This window comes from Antechinus flavipes, chromosome 4, assembly GCF_016432865.1.
Source record: "Antechinus flavipes isolate AdamAnt ecotype Samford, QLD, Australia chromosome 4, AdamAnt_v2, whole genome shotgun sequence".
Lineage (NCBI taxonomy): Eukaryota > Metazoa > Chordata > Mammalia > Dasyuromorphia > Dasyuridae > Antechinus > Antechinus flavipes.
This window is the reverse complement of record NC_067401.1, coordinates 472,867,172-472,883,948: the sequence shown is the minus strand read 5'-3', so window position 1 is coordinate 472,883,948 and position 16,777 is coordinate 472,867,172. Positions and strand designations below refer to the sequence as shown.

General features: G+C 48.9%; 1 protein-coding gene across 3 annotated transcripts in view; it reads right to left on the bottom strand.

The window, feature by feature from the left end:
- Window positions 1-6,234, bottom strand: part of YIPF1 (Yip1 domain family member 1) — a 17,330-nt gene extending 11,096 nt beyond the window's left edge. Inside the window, exons 1-5 of one of the 3 annotated variants that reach the window (XM_051999648.1) lie at window positions 6,025-6,234; window positions 2,526-2,669; window positions 1,825-1,904; window positions 1,354-1,517; window positions 821-901 (exon numbers count right to left, since the gene is read on the bottom strand). In XM_051999648.1, coding sequence (XP_051855608.1) covers window positions 821-901; window positions 1,354-1,517; window positions 1,825-1,855 — 276 coding nt within the window. In that variant the 5' untranslated portion in view covers window positions 1,856-1,904; window positions 2,526-2,669; window positions 6,025-6,234. The remainder of the gene's footprint in view (window positions 1-820; window positions 902-1,353; window positions 1,518-1,824; window positions 1,905-2,525; window positions 2,670-6,024) is intronic. The other 2 variants (XM_051999646.1, XM_051999647.1) reach the window with 2 other exon arrangements.
- Between the last annotated feature and the right edge of the window lie 10,543 nt (window positions 6,235-16,777).

The following is a 16,777-nucleotide window of genomic DNA, read 5'->3' as shown; positions in this document are numbered from 1 at the left end:
CACAGGAGGAGTTTTTAAAAGGCACCGGACTGATTGGGGACGGTGGGAAAAAGCTTCGGCCGAATCCGAAGGCCGGGGCCCAAGACGCGTGAGCTTGGGGGGTCGCCTACCCCCCACAGGGCTGTGACCCCAATGCTGTGAAAGGGGGTGAGGATGAGGCGTCGTGACCCGCCTGGGACCCTGAGAGGCAGGTGCACTTGGGGCCTGGGGGAGGGGCTAAGACCGGCCTTGGCAGCTAGAGCAGGTCTGCGGCGGGGGCGAGCTCAGGTGTGTGTGTGGGGGGGTTGGGTCTGAACCCCGGGCTCACTCCTGGGAAGCAGGGCCTCTGGGCCCCGGGGCCTCTCACCGCCTGGGGCTTCATCTCTCTGATCTGGGGAGCCCCAGACAGGAAGCGCCCCAAGGCGCAGAGCCCTGAGCGGCCCAAAGCCGCGAGGAGGCCAGGCCACCCACGCGTCCGGAGGCACGGAGGGGCAAAGCCACCAAGCTGAGGGGGAGGCACCGGAACCTTGTGGGGCCATGGGTGTGCTTGGGCAGTCAGGTCTACGCCAGGGGCCCCGAGGTCTGGGAAAGTCAGATGGGACAAAACCGGGCCTCCGTGGCCCTAACTTGTAAGGGACAGCAGCGTCCTTCACTCACTGGGAAACGGGAGAAGCGGCTGCGCTCCAGCATCCTGAGGGCCGCCCGCCCCAACTCCCCCCAGCTGCTCCAGCCAAGGGCGCCCAAGGCCTGAGGCCACTGCCCTGCGCCCTCCCAGACGCCCGCTCTCCGGGGTACTCGTCCCACACACCCCCCGCCACTAGAGGGCAGCCTGTGCACCCACCTGGCAGGTGTCCACGTCGAAGAAGGTCTGGTAGTACTCAAACGTCCAGAAGGGGGAGCTTTTCTTCTGGGCGGCCAGGAGCTGCGGGAGGAGGGACCGGCGCCCTGGGTGAATGCCCCCTGGGACCGGCCCCCCTGTCCTGCGGGGCTGCTGAACCATGACCGGCGTCTATGTCCTGGGGGCCGGCCCTCTCTGGGCAGAACTCTCCAGAGTTAGCCAAGGTCTGTCATCCCCCCTATGCCCCCCAGTGCCACCCCCGTGGCCCAGCCTTTGGGTCGCTCCCGTGACCCAGCTTTTGGGGACGTTCCCTCCCCGAGCCTCAGGGGCCTGGACCCCTTCGGTCACGTGAGCCAGGCCCAGAGGAGCCCAGATCAGAAAGGACACAGGAAACAAGGATGCGAAGGTCCGGCTCAGGCCGGACTCGCCAGCATCTTAAGCCCGATTAAACGCCAGCCTGGGACACTCAGGAAGCTCCCCGGGAAGCTCTGCGGCCATTGCTGCCAACAGGGGAGCCCCGGGCCGGCCCTCCTCACCTCCGTTTTATCCGAGTCGCCGTGACCCAGGAGTTCCTCATCCTCCTCCCTCCTCGGGCCTCTCGGGAGGCCCCTCAGGGCCGGCGGATTCGGGCTGGGCTCCTCGATGGTCACGGCGGTGTCATCCTGGGAGGCCGCCAGCAGGTTGGCCGAGTCCCCAAATTCTGCAAACGAGAACCCCACGGAGAGGGGAACAGACTGTACCCCGAATCCTCAAGGACTCTGGGGAGGGGGCGACCTTGCGCGGGGGGCCTGCCTCGGAGCACAGCAAGGGCCTTCAGGAGGCCAGGACCTGGTCATTCCGCCCTCGTCCCCAAAGCTAGCCTACCTCCCGGGAAGCAACTGCATACAGCAGGCGCTCACTAATAGCTGCCCAAGGAAAAAATGCTACTAAGTGTACAGGGACTGCTTGTGAACCGGCACACGGCTTTCCAGGTCGGGGTCCCGAAGGTGTGGATGGAAGGTCATTACCTTCAAATTTTAAGTCATCGACAGCTGCCATTCATCCAGTAGGTTCCTGTCCAGTTACCAAAAGGAACGGTCAGGGAGGCCTAAAAGAAAAGAAAAATTGGTTGAAAATGGTCCCAAAAATCCAAGAATTGGGTGATCTTAAAAGCCGGCAGTTGGGGAACCCTTCAAAGTATATAAAATGCCTAGACCACAATCACCTTGGAAGGAGCCGTTATTTATTCCCTAGGGAGGAAACTGAGGCCCAGTGACATCAATTCATGGATCACCTAGCATGTTCTCGGTGCCTGTGAGAGGGCCCGCTCTATACCAAGCCCTCCTGAGTCGAGGGACTAGTGCTCAAGAGACACTTAACCATTTTCTAGCTGTGTGACCCTGGGCAAGTCACTTAACCCCAATTGCCTCAGCAAAAAAAAAAAAAAAAAAAAAGGAAAAAGAAAGAGAAAAAAGAGGTAAAATATCAAGTGTTGTCAATCTGTCAACGTCATGTTACCTATGGAGAAACAGGGCCGGAGGCCCCCCCGTTACCAACAGCCAAACATCTGGTCTATCATTTAGTGTTCTTCCTATTTCTGACCAGTCTCAGAGCCCCAAGTATGACCTATAAAATGGGGGTCCCAGCGCATGGCACACTTAGCCCTTCTCCGCCGTGCGGCGACCTAAGGCAGCTCCAACAGATCTGGGACGGAGAACGCCACGTTCACCTGGCGAGGGATCAGAGCACAGCACTTTCGTCTGGGTTTTCTGGTTTGCTTTTTCTTTCTCGCGTTTTTCCTTCTGTTCTGACTTTTCTTTCACAAAATGACTGATCTGGAAATACGGTTGCGCAATCTTTATCAGGCGGCTTGCTGTTTGGGGGAGGGGGAAGGAAAGGGAGCAAAGGAGGAAAAATCTGGGACGCAAAATCTCACCAGAATGGGGGGTGAAAACGCAAAAATAAATTACGATTGAGAAAAAAATAAAAAATAAAATGGGGTCGAGCTCTCCCCTATGCACCGGCCCTCTCCTTCAAAGCCTACTAAAAAAAATACCGAAGGGAAGGAGACCGAACGAACGAATGAATGTTATCCGGCCATTTCTGGCTCTCTGAGACCCCCATCTGGGGTCTTCTTGGCAGAGATACGAGGCAGGCGGGATTTGCCATTTCCTTCTCCGGCTCATTTGACAGATGAGGAAACTGAGGCAAATAGGGTGACTTCCTGGGCTCAGGCAGCTAGGAAGTGTCTGAGGCTGGATTTGAATTCTGAAAGGGAGGCCCCCTTAATAGTTCTGTGCAGTCTAGGGCCCCCTAGCGGCCTCCTGGGGCACAAAGACAAAAGCCATCAGGAAGTTCTGTTCTAAGGGAGAGATGACAAGGCCCATCCAGGAACAGCGACTAATCCTGGATCCCGGCCCCAGAAATAACCAGGGAGAGGGAGCGGCAAGACCGGGCGTGGCCAGGCTTTCCAGGAGAGAAGGGAGGGCGGGCTGAGGGTGCCCCCCACTCCCCTCGATACCGGGGGGCCAAATGGCCAGCAAGCTCCCTCCAGCTGGGGCTGTCTGTTCCCATACAACTGGTTTCCTTTGTAATCCTACTGGTTTTGCCTGAGGCACAGAGGGGGGCTCCCAGGCATGCCAGTTTTCCAAAGGGCCCCCCGCATGTGTACGCCCACAAGCACGTGCACACAAACCCCACACACACACACAGACCATGGCCCCAAGGGAAGCCATGGTCGGTGGGGGCTGCTGGGGGAACAACCCACTGGGTTTGAGTTTCAAGTCTGCACCGAATGCCCCTGGGTAGGTCACTTTATCGGTCTCGGTGGAGTTTCCTCTATAAAATGAAGGGAATGGACCAGATGAAAAAAATGAAAAAGGGGTCCCCCGACTCCCGGCTCTGGCTTCCCCCGCTCTGGGGACAGTGTTTTTGCTCTGACGTTCTGCTCTGAGGCCCCTCCGTAAGCCAGCTCCTCACAAAACCAGACTCTCCTGTTGGAGGGATCCTGGGGCCACAAGAGGCAGACCTGTCCCCGGGAAGCAGGCGCCCCCCTCCTCCACTTCCCCCAACCATCATTGCCCTGGATGGAAAAGGAACACACCAGGGGGTTTCTCCTCATCCCCACAGCTAATGACACCCCCAGGCCAATGTAGAAAGACCCCGGCCCATCCCGTCTCTGGCTCTTCCTCACGTCCCAGAAATCTCAGGGGCAGAGCCCTGATTGTCCGAGCTTTGCCTTCAACAATCCACTTCTTATGTAACATGAGACGGTACCGGAAAGCACTTAGCCCAGTGTCTAGCACACAGCAGGTGCTTAATAAATGCCCTCGCCTCCTCTCGGCCACCCGAAGCCACCCTTCCGATTCAGACGTACAAGGGAAACGACCGCCCAGTCCCAGCGCTGAAGATACACAGGGGATGAGGGAGCGGGAGTTGGGGGCAGGGAAGGGGCTACGGCTGGGGGCCACAGAGCTTTCCCAGGCTCTCTCTTCTTGGTCTCTCTCAAGCTCTGGGATTTAACTCTGAAAGCATCACCCCCGGAGGGCAGGGCCCGCCAAAGGCACCACCCAACTGAAGATCCAAAGGGAACGTGCCCACTTGTCAGGATAGCTAGAGGTGGAGGGGCTTTTAGCCAGGAGGGGGGAAGGGGGGAGCCTGTGCCTTCCTCTATCTTAAGTCAAATTTCTTAATATGTTAAAAATAAATGTTATGAAATGTTACAAAATAGGGGAGGAAGGTGGATCGGAGTAGGAGTTTTTGACTTTCCGTATATGTCAGTCAACAAGCATCTATTAAGCACTTACTGTATGCCAGGTAACTGTGTCCTGGATCTTCCAGAGCGATCTAAAGAAACCTATGGGCCCTTCTTGAGGAGTCAGGACCCTGGGATGTCGGTGTCTAAATCTCCCTCTGTCCCCGCCACTTCCTACCGGTTTCACCTCTCCTGCAACCTTCCATGGCTTCCCCTGGCTCAGAGACGAGCACTCGGCATCCTCCCTGGGATGCCAGAGTGATTTTCCTAAGCTCTCACCTCCCTTAACCTTCTGTGGCTCCCTGGTACTTCCAGAATCAGACTTAGGCTCCCGATCTCCAGTTATGAAGCCACTGGGGCTGCTCCCCCCACTCCCTGCCCCGCCCCAAGCCTCCTGTAGGTCTCAGCTCTCCAGCCCCCTCGGAGGCCACAACCCCCAACGGCCCGGCCTCTGAATGCCACCCTTCTAAGGCCTGTGGGCGGGCCCCGGGCACCCTGGGCTGGGAGCTCCAGGAGGGAGGCCGGGGTCCCCGGTGATTGAGCCCTAATAAGTCAGGCTGGAGAAAGAGCTGATACAAAGTAGCCACAAAGTATCTTCTAGACTGAGATCACCAACTGGGGGGGGGGGGCCTGAGGAGGGGACATGATGGGGGGAGGGGAGTCCCAGAGGCCTCGGAGATGGGGGGAGGAGGTCTCTGAAGGCCTGGGAGGTGATGGGGTGGGGTCTGAGAAGGCCTCTGAGGTGATGGGATGGGGGGAGCGAATCTGAGAAGACCTCTGAAATGGGGGCGGGGTTTGTGAAGGCCTGGGAGGAGATGATGGGGGGGCGGATCCCAGAAGGCCTCCGAGGAGGTGATGGGGTGGGGGGCCTTGGAGGAAACTCAAGGGGAGGGGAGGGACAGAGGCAGGGAAGAAGGGAGGGGAGGGGGGGAATCCGGAAATGGGAAAGGGGAGAGCAATGCAGACATGGAGGGGGAAGGGAGGTAACAGGTGCAAAAGGGGAGGGCCTAAAATGGAAGTCATCTCCCTCAGTCTTCTCATCTCTGAAACGGGGATCACACTCTTCCAGCCCAAAGGAGCCAGACAGAGTCCGTCATCCAGCCGGGGGTCCATAAGGTCAAAGCTCCAAACCAGGAGGGTGGCTCGGAGATCCGCTAACAGATGGGGAAGGTGAGGCAGGGGACCCATCTGGGGGACCCCAGGCAGTGCCACGATTTGAACCCAGGTCTCCGGACCCCACCTCTGGACTGGGTGGATTAGAAACCCCCCGCCCCTCCCACCTCTCTGCTAGGAACCTCACACGACCCTATCAGTGAGAGACAGGGAATGACAGCAACTGGTCCCGGCACTCAGAGCCCCGCAGAGCCGAGGGGGTCTGGGGCGGGGACTGCGGAGAGACGAAGGGGCGAGACGTCGGGGGAGGAGCTGGGGCTCCGTCTCTCTCCCTCCCCCGCGGAGGGGCTCAAACTCTTACCTGCCCCGGCTCGGGTTCCGGCGGAACTGGACAGAATGGGGGCGGGGGGCGGGGGCCGCGGAGCGGGGGCGGGAGGGGGGAGAGCCTCCGCCTCCAACTCACGCTGCGTGGCGCAGGGCGGGGCAAGGATGGGGCGCAGTTTCCTTTCCTCTCCTCCCCCGCCCTCACTGCGCTCTTAAAGAGACAGGTCTCCACGGCGCACTGGGCAGGCCTGGAAAAGTAAGGCCAAACTCCCCTCCCCCTCCCCCTCACCGTCCCCGGCCTTCCGGAGGCCCGGCCTATAAACAAGCCACGCCCCGGCGGCTCCTGAGGATTGGCCAGAGGGAGGCGCCCCGCCCCTTGGGAAACCCGCGCTCCGAAGGAGTCCTAACGCTAGAGGAAGACATCCTACTCCTCTCGCCCCACCCCCGGAAACAGCCGGAGCCCCGCCCCCGCAAGCAGTGACGGGTCCCAGATAACGAAAGCGGAGCCGGAAGAAGATGATTCTTCCTGTCCCTCCTTTCTTAAAGAGATAGCGCTCCCTCCCCCCCACACACACACACCCCCAAGCGGAAAAAGGAGGCTCAGGGGGGTCTCACGGCTTCCTCTCGACCGCAGCCACATAGGACCCGCATCGAGGCCCCCGGACCTCGAATCCGTCAAGCCCTGCCATTGAGACCTTGAGCAAGTCCTCGACCCTCTCTGGGCCTGCAGCACGTGCTTACCCCGGGAGAGAGGAGACAATTTCCGGCAGAAGTGAAGGTCAAAAACTCTGCTTGTATTTTGGGAAAAAACAAAAACTATCCGAAAAATAAATAAATAACATCAAAATTCCCAAAGTTTTCAGTGCCCCAGTCAGACTCCCAAGAAAGTATTTTACAGATCCAGAAAAAATAATCAAGTTTGTCTGGAAAAGCCAAAGGTCAAGAAATTCAAGGGAATTAATGAAAAAAATGCAAACGAAGGTCTAGCTGTATCAGACCTAAAACTAACCATATTATAAAGCATCAATCATCCAATAGAGAAGTTGGTCAGCGGGGTAGGTGAGGTTCACAGGACAAAATAATCACGAACTATAGCAATCCAGTGTCTGACAAACCCAAGACCCGGCTTTTGGGATAAGAACTCACTATTTGACAAAAACTGCTGGGAAAATCAGAAACTGGTGTGGCAGAACCTGGGCATTGCCTCACACTTAACATTGTCCACCAAGATAAGGTGGAAATGGGTTCACTTCTGCCAGAAATTGTCTCCTCTCTCCCGGGGTAAGCACGTGCTGCAGGACCAGAGAGGGTCGAGGACCTGCTCAAGGTCTCAATGGCAGGGCTTGATGGATTCGAGGTCCTGGGGCCTGGATGCGGGTCCTATGTGGCTGCGGTCGTGAGGAAGCCGTGGGACCACCCTGAGCCTCACTTTTTCCTTTGGTCACAATGACGGCCTGGGGTTCGGGGGTCTCTGAGCGTGCCCCCAAACGCAAGAAGGAGCCCGCACCCAGTTCATGATGGGCCAAAAAAGAACTGGAGTTCATTAATGAACACAAAAAAAGATGATTTTGATTATATGAAAAAGTTTTTGTAGAAACAAAACTAATGCAGACAAGATTAGAAGGGAAGCAATAAGCTGGGAAAACATTTTTCTAGTTAAAGGTTCTGAAAAGACCTCATTTCTACAATATGTAGAGAATTGACTCAAATTCAAACCATTCTCCAACTGATAAATGGTCAAAGATATGAGCAGACAATTTTCAGGCAAAATTGAATCCATTCTAGTCATATGAAAAGGTGCTTGAAATCACTATTGATCAGAGAAATACAAATTAAGCAACTCTGAGATATTGCTATACACCTCTCAGATTGGCTAAGATGACAGGAGAAGATGATGATAAATGTTGGAGGGGATGTGGGAAAACTGGGACACTGATGCATTGTTGGTAGAATTGTGAACAGATCCAACCATTCTGGAGAGCAGTTTGGAATTAGGTCCAAAGGCCTATCAAACTCTGCATACCATTTGATCCAGCAGTGTTTCTGTTGGATTTATATACCAAAGAGATCTTAAAGGAGGGAAAGGGCCCCACATGTACAGAAATGTTTGTGGCAGCCCTTTCAGTAATGGCCAGAAACTGGAAACTGAGTGGATGCCCATCAGCTGGGGAATGGCTGGGTAAATTGTGGTATATGAATGTGATGGAATATTATTGTTCGGTAAGAAATGACCAGCAGGAGGATTTCAGAGAGGCCGGGACTGACAGGAACTGATGCTGAGTGAAAAGAGCGGAACCAGGAGATCATGATACACAGCAACAGCATGACTCTATGATGATCAGTTCTGATGGACGTGGCCATCTCCAGCAATGAGACTAATTCCAATTGTTCAGTGATGAAGAGAGCCATCTACTCCCAGAGAGAGGTCAATGGGTGGCTCACAACACAGCATTTTCACTCTTTTTGTTGTTATTTGCTTGATTTTTATTTTTTTTCTCATTTTCTTTTCCTTTTTCATCTGATTTTTCTTGTGCAGCAAGATAACTGTATAAATATGGATGCCTATATTGGATTTAACATATACTTTTACCATCTTTAATATATATTGGATTACTTGCCATCTAGGGAAGTGAGTGGGAGAATGGGAGGGAAAATTGGAACACAAGGTTTTGCAAGAGTCAATGTTGAAAAATTTTCCGTTCATATGTTTTGAGAATAAAAAGCTTTAATTAAAAAAACAAAAAACAAAAAAACCTGTGGTTACCTTTCAATCTCTCACCTCCAAGCCTTTGTCCAGGTCAAGGAAACAGGGATGGAAGAAGGCAGCCTCATCCTAGGACCTTTACCACCTCCCTTCCTTTGACCAAGCTTGCTCAGCAGGGGGCCAAGGAAAGAGGGATAGGAGGAGACAGCCCCATCCCAGGCCTCTCCCACCTCCCGCTGCACTCCTCCCATGCCCTCACCTTGGAGCACCCCCTCTGTGACGGCCTCATCAGTACCACCACTGCCAGCCTGCCCCCGCCCACCTCTACCACGTGCCCAGTGTAGGCCTGTATTGGCTCCAGGCTGGCTCTATCATCCTGGGCAATCACTCTTTCAGGGTTTGGCTCCTACTTTTCCCGGCCCCAAGGCCACTCTATGACCTCCCCAAGAACAGAGACCCTGGCTCTTTTATCACGTTTCCCTACAAACAGCAGTCTCTGAATCTGAAATCCCTGTCAGCGGGGGCCAGGGCTGGGGTGGGGGCAGAAGTCGCCAGGCTGGGCGCCTGGGGCCGGGCAGAGGGAAGGAGTGGTCAGGGTCCAATCTGGGCCTTTCCTCCTCGGGCTGGGCCCGGCCCGCCCCATCCGGGCTCCCCGGGCAGCTTGACTCGCCTTTCCAGTTCTACTAACTACAGTTCCTTCTTCGGGACCTCCGGGCTCTGGGCAGCCCCGACATTGACTCAGGAACACGCCCGGGGAAGGTGGCATCCGAAAGGCATCTGCAAATGTTTGGAGAGACCTGGGGCTCCTCCTGTGCCCCATGACCCGGATCTCGCCAGCCCTGAGGGCGAATCCTGGCAGCCCCCTCCCCCGGTTTTTGGAACCTGATTTCAGTTAGATAAGGGCCCTAGCGGGGCAACAGTGACCCACAGTTGGCTGGTTCTCCTGGGAAAACATCTGCAGCTTAGGTCCTCAGAAGGTCCAGGAGCCCATGCAGAGCAGAGGGCCCACTCAGTCACTAGGAGCACGTAAGCCAGGCCTTTCCTGAGGTTCTGTCCCGTGCTGAAGTCTCAGTCCCAAAGAGCAAAAAGCTCCCTCCTGTCCCCTCCCCGGAGTGGGAGGCAGATGAGGAAGGGTCGGCCCATACCGGTCAGGTGGGCCGGACCCACATCCTCCTTTCATTAGGGAAGGGGGGGCAGAAATGGGGAAAGTGCTCACCAGAAGGGGAGAAAAGGAGTCAATGCGACCTTGGGCTACTGGAAGACGGGGCCTCCAGAACTAGAGGGGCCCCTCTGTCCTGAGGACTGGGCACCCCACATTAGGAGAAGCCTGGAGAGGAGCAGGCCCGGGACCCCCCATGTAGGGCAAGAGAGGTTCTTGTGCAGGGCCCGGGACTGATGGGAGGAAGGGGCCCAGAACCAGGAGCAAGTTGAAGCAGGTGGTCCGGCTGAGGAGGCGAGTCTGGGTCCCCGCTCCGATGCCATTTTCACAGTAGGCATTTCTAGAACACCTACTGTGTGTCAGCTTCCACACCTGAGAGGCAGCTGCTATTATCCAGCTCTAGGTGAGGTGAGGGAAACAGAGACAGACTGGGCTAAGTGACTTATCCAGGGCCAGCTATTCAGTGTCTGAGGCTGCATTTGAACTCAGGTCTTCCTAACTCCAGGTCTGGGGCTCTAACCATTGAATCACCCAGCTGTCTCATCGCTTAAAGCAATTGCTTAAACCTCTCTGGACCTCTGGTTCCTTATTTGCTTAATAAAGGGATGACATTGAGGACCTTTGAGATCCCTTCCAGACCTAGATCCAAGGGTTTCTAGAATGGAGGGAGATTTCAAAAAAAAAATTAACAACCAGAGCTTCCTAAAAGTAGAGATAGTGAGCTCCTCCTCACTGGGGGACCTCAAATGAAGCTGAATTATCTTTTTATGGGCACGCTGTAGAGGAAATTCTTCTGCAGCCTCCCTCCACTTCTAAAATCCGATGATTTGGATGAGCTTGAAGACCACTCAGACCTCCAGATCTTTTCAGATCATTTCCTTTCTGGCCATGCTTCCCATCTGGCCCTTAGGAAGTCAACCCTGAACCCCCTTGTAAGACCCCACATCAAACCCCCTTACATGTTATGATTCACCCTAATCCAACGTTCTGGACAGCTGAATTCTGTTTGAATAGCGACTACGTCATCCGACGTGTTTGCCGTGTCTCAGAATTGCTTTTCGGCCCATTTGATGGGCTTGGATTCTATATCTGTCTTCATTCAAGTCTTAATAAAAAACGTTCAATAGCACAGGCACTCCCCTGAAAACATCCTGACCGGCTGGCATGGAATCACTGAAGACTATGTTTTAAATTTAGTTTATTTATTTAATAGGTGAGTTTTCATTTATTTACTAGATTAATTTATTTAAAACTTAAACAAATACAAATAAAGAAAAAAAAGTGCCGTGTGCACAGCAGAACATGAGAGAATTCAAAATAGGAGAAAATAATTTCCATTTCAAGAAAACCTACATAATAAATATTTTTTATTTGCTTTTCTTTTAGGATTTCTTTTGTTCCTTGTATCCTCTGCTGTGTACTTTATTTTTTAAAATTATTTTTTCTCCTTTCTTTCCCCTTCCCTCAAAAAGGTCACCATTAAGCATGGATACATTTATTAAATATATATATATATATAATCATACACATGAAGAATATTCTGAATTCACCTAACAATACCATCCGCTAGCTCTCAGCTCTCCATCTTTTTACAAGAATTGCAAAAGAGTTTTGTTTTAATAAACTGGGAAAACATTTTTACAGTCAAAGGTTCTGATAAAGGCCTCATTTCCAAAATAGCTAGAGAATTGACTCTAATTTATAAGAAATCAAGCCATTCTCCAATTGATAAATGGTCAAAGGATATGAACAGACAATTCTCAGATGAAGAAATTGAAACTATTTCTAGCCATATGAAAAGATGCTCCAAATCATTATTAATCAGAGAAATGCAAATTAAGACAACTCTGAGATACCACTACATACCTGTCAGACTGGCTAAGATGACAGGAAACGATAATGACAAATGTTGGAGGGGATGTGGGAAAACAGGGACACTGATACATTGTTGGTGGAATTGTGAACACATCCAGCCATTCTGGAGAGCAATTGGGAACTATGCTCAAAAAGTTATCAAGCTGTGCATCCCCTTTGATCCAGCAGTGTTTCTACTGGGCTTATACCCCAAAGAGATACTAAAGAAGGGAAAGGGACCTGTATGTGCCAAAATGTTTGTGGCAGCCCTGTTTGTAGTGGCTAGAAGCTGGAAAATGAATGGATGCCCATCAATTGGAGAATGGTTGAGTAAATTGTGGTATATGAATGTTATGGAATATTATTGTTCTGTAAGGAACGACCAGCAGGATGAATACAGAGAGGGCTGGCGAGACTGACATGAACTGATGCTAAGTGAAATGAGTAGAACTAGGAGATCATTATATACCTCAACGATACTGTTTGAGGATGTATTCTGATGGAAGTGGATCTCTTTGATAAAGAGAACCTTAATTGATCAAAGATGGACAGAAGCAGTTACACCCAGAGAAAGAACACTGGGAAATGAATATAAACTGCTTGCATTTTTGTTTTTCTTCCCGGGTTATTTCTACCTTCTGAATCCAATTCTTCCTGTGCAACAAGAGAACTGTTCGGTTCTGCACACGTATATTGTATCTAGAATTTACTGTAACCTATTCAACATGTAAAGGACTGTTTGCCATCTGGGGGAGGGAGTGGAGGGAGGGAGGGGAAAATCGGAACAGAAGTGAGTGCAAGGGATAATGCTGTAAAAAATTACCCTGGCATGGGTTCTATCAATAAAAAGTTATTTTTTTAAAAAAAAGTTTTCGTTTTTTCTCCTTGCTAAAAATCTAGATAAACTATGTCTGCGGCAGCTTCCCTAATCCACCAATTTAGGAACTGTCAACAAAAGTTAGTGAAGTTAATTTGACAGACTCTCTTCTTGAGGAAACCATGTTTACTCTTTGTAATTACTGTTTCTCTTTCTAGATGATCACTAAGCATCCATTTAATAATGTGTTCTGTTAAATTCAAATTAAAACAGGAATCCTAAAACCATAGTAAGGATCTCTGTGAGTGCATATTGGAGTCGAAAATCACATCCTAACATTATCATCATTTTATTATATTTTCATTTATTTTGTTAAATATTTCCCAATTACATTATTATATTTTTGTTTTTTATATTTTTTAATATTTTCGTTTATTTTGTTAAATGTTTCCCAATTACATTATTATATATTTTTTAATTTTATATTTTCATTTATTTTGTTAAATATTTCCCAATTCCACTATAATCCATTTTGGGCAACACTGGAGAGTTTCGCAGGCAATATGGTTCTCCTGGGTTGCACGTTTGCTATTTTTGCTGACTTGGTTAACACATTGGTCAGTTTTGCTAAACTATTTTCTTTTTTTTTACGAAGGATGGCTCTCTGGAGAGGAAGGGGTGGGATATATCTGGAAAGTAAATTGATATTAAAAGATATCAAACATTTTTGAAAAATTAATATGGCATGGCCTAGAATTTGGACAGGAATAGAATTCAAGCTTAGTGGTTTTCAGACTGCCATTCTTTTTTTTTTCTTCTTCTTTCTTTCCCCTTCCCTCAATAAGATCACCATTAAGTATAGATCCATTTATAAAATAGAGATACCTAGATCTATAATCATACACATGAAGAATATTCTGACAATTGGTCTCCTTTTAGTCTTGTGATTCCTTTCTTGTTCTCCATGTGCTTTGCATGATCAGTGACTCTGGCTCAGCACCCCCTTCTCCCGGTTCTTTCTGTACCCAAAGCCGCAGGGAATCTAGGGCCACAGAAGTCAGCCAGTGACTCTCAACACTTCCCTGGAGTTTTGCCTCCCATAGGCCATTTTTGATTTTGTTCTATTCAGTCCAGAGATCATTGCCTTTGACAGAGGAAACAGAAAGAAAAGCAAAAATGAGCAGCTTTTCCTTCTCTCTGCCATCATTTGTCTTTATCCCATCCACCCTTAGCATTAGTCCTGGTTCTTCTATAGTTTTTCTTCTCCATATAGAGAACAAGACCAGACATCTTTCTTGTCAGTTCTTCCCTTCCTCCGCTCAGAGTGAACTGGTGTGATTCTTACAAGCCATTGTCACACATTTGGATTATCCTCTGGTTGCAGCCCTTATTTCCAAATTCTGTAAATGGGTTTCTAAAATCTAAGTTGGTCAGTGTTCTCCGCAAAACAATATCTCTCCATAAGGGATTTTTTTAAATTGACCCCAAATTTACCTTCCTTGCCTCCCAGCCCATCCCCATTGGAAGATAAAGAAAAGCAAAACCTTGATACACTGGGTCACACATTTTGATTGGGCCATTTAAAAAATGTTTTGGTCTTCCCCCTGAGTTCATCCCCTCTCTGTCAGGAGGCCGTAGCGTGTTTCATCGTGATTCCTACATGAGTGGTCGTTGCCACGGACCTGCCCACGAAGAAGAGGTAGCGGGAAGGAAGGGGCGAGCCCAACCACCGAGCCCATTTGGGCCGCTCTGGCTCCCCTGCCTCCTCTTCTCTCTCCCCATTCAGAGTCAATCCCTTTTCTTCTCTTTTCAATCACTGCTCTTCAGCTCTTCGTGGTCCACCTCCTATTAGAGTTTATTTTGCTTAAAGCTTATCCCCTGCTTCCTCAGCCTTCTTCCCATCCCCCCTTCTCCCTCCCAAATTGCATGTGTATTCTTCCCTCCTTTAGCCACTTCACACAAAAGTGAGAATATTTATTTAAAACTCATTAGGTTAAGAGCACAAACAAAAAATAAGACAGTCTCTGTTCTCCAGAAGCTCACACTCTGATGGAAAAGACAACATACATGGAAGGTTTCAGCTCCAATTCAGAAGGAAAGATCCTGTAGTGTTCCAAGTGCAGCAGAAGGCAGATAGCCATGCTACTTTCTTTTTTTCTTATTGCTGAGGCAATTGAAGTTAAGTGACTTGTCCAAGGTCAATACTTTAGGAAATATTAAGTGTCTTCAGGGTGGATTTGAACTCAGGTCCTCCTGACTTCAGGGCTGGTGCTCTATCCACTGTACCACCTAGCTGCCCTCCCATGATTTTATATCTGGAAGAGATAGCACAGGGCATCTAGTTCCAGCCCCATCTTACATATGAGGAGATTGAGACCCAGAGAGATTCAATGCCTTGTCCAGTTTAGCAGAGTCAAGAAAACAATATAGAAAACAACCATGGAATTGGAAAGAACAACAAGCCACAAAATTTAAAATTATTGAAATTTATAAATATAAAATAGCAAAATAGAAATATAGACATCTAAAAATTATAGAAAATTATAAAGATTAAGAGGAACTCAAATGAGACATGAGAGAACACTCTGAGTTCACTCCCTCATGTACATGTTTTTGGTCTTTTTCAATATATTGGGCAGTAGTGCTCTCTGTATGGAGTCCAAAATTGTCCACTCTGTAATAACAGAAACTGAGGCAGAGTTCTAAGTCAACAGCACTTTTCAAAGATTCTGATAAAGGCCTCATTTCCAAAATATATAGAGAATTGACTCTAATTTATAAGAAACCAAGCCATTCTCCAATTGATAAATGGTCAAAGGATATGAACAGACACTTCTCAGATGAAGAAATTTAAACTATTTCTAGCCATATGAAAAGATGTTCCAAGTCATTACTAATCAGAGAAATGCAAATTAAGACAATTCTGAGATACCACCTTCCACCTCTCAGATTGGCGAAGATGACAGGAAAAGATAATGCTGAATGTTGGAGGGGATGTGGGAAAACAGGGACACTGATGCATTGTTGGTGGAATTGTGAATACATCCAGCCATTTTGGAGAACTATCCAAAGAAAGACTAGTTTTTTCTAAGGATAGCTTCAATCTAAGATGGTAATAATAAACCTAAGTAAAATTGGTTTTTCCCAATGAGATATCACAAGACATTCCCTAAATGACTTTCCTCTAAGGAACTTGATTACACTAATTTTTTTTTCTTTTTTGGCTGAGCAATTGGGGTTAAGTGACTTGCCCAGGGTCACACAGCTAGGAAGTGTTAGGTGTCTGAGATCAGATTTGAACTCAGATCCTTCTGACTTCGGGGCTGCTGCTCCACCCACTGCACCACCTAGCTGCCCCTAAAATTCTTTTCTTTGGGCAAAACCTGAAGATGTTTCTGTTTTAGGCTTAATAATTTATAGAAAAAAACAGCTGGGTCCTACAAACTATTCCATCAATACCTAATTATTCTCACATTAATTTTAGAAAGGACTAAAATCCTAGGCTAAAGAGCTCAAATTTTGTACCTATATCTTATTATAGTAGTTCAGATGTGCTCCAGTGTTAGCCCATAAGATAAAAGATTTAATATTGCGTTCATACTGATTACCTGCCATGAATATAGAAATTTGTCATAGAGGACCTGGCCATTTTCAGCAATGAGATGAACCAAATCAGTTGCAATGGAGCAGTAATGAACTGAACCAGCAACACCCAGTGAAAAAACTCTGGGAGATGACTAAGAACCATTACATAGAATCCCCAATCCCTCTCTTTTTGTCCACCTGCATTTTGGATTTCCTTCACAGACTAATTGTACATTATTTCAAAGTCCAACTCTTTTTGTACAGCAAAATAACTGTTTGGACATGTAGACTTATTTTGTATCTAATTTATACTTTAACATATTTAACATGTATTGGTCAACCTGCCATCCGGGGGAGGGGTGGAGGGAAGAAGGGGAACAAAAGGTTTGGCAATTGTCAATGCTATAAAATTATCCATGCATATAACTTCTAAATAAAAAGCTATTAAAAAAAGAAAAGAAAAGAAAAGAAATTTGTCATAGAAAGAAAAAGGACATAGTAAGGAAGAATATTTCCCTAACGTAATGTCAATTCAAAGTAAGAGTCATATAGATAACTCAATTGTACTGACAAAGTGATATAGCTAACCCCAGAATTTTCTCCAGGTGGAGAAGTTCTTCATTCAAGAGGAAAAGCTACACTAAGGAAATCAGGCCAGGATTATCCTACTT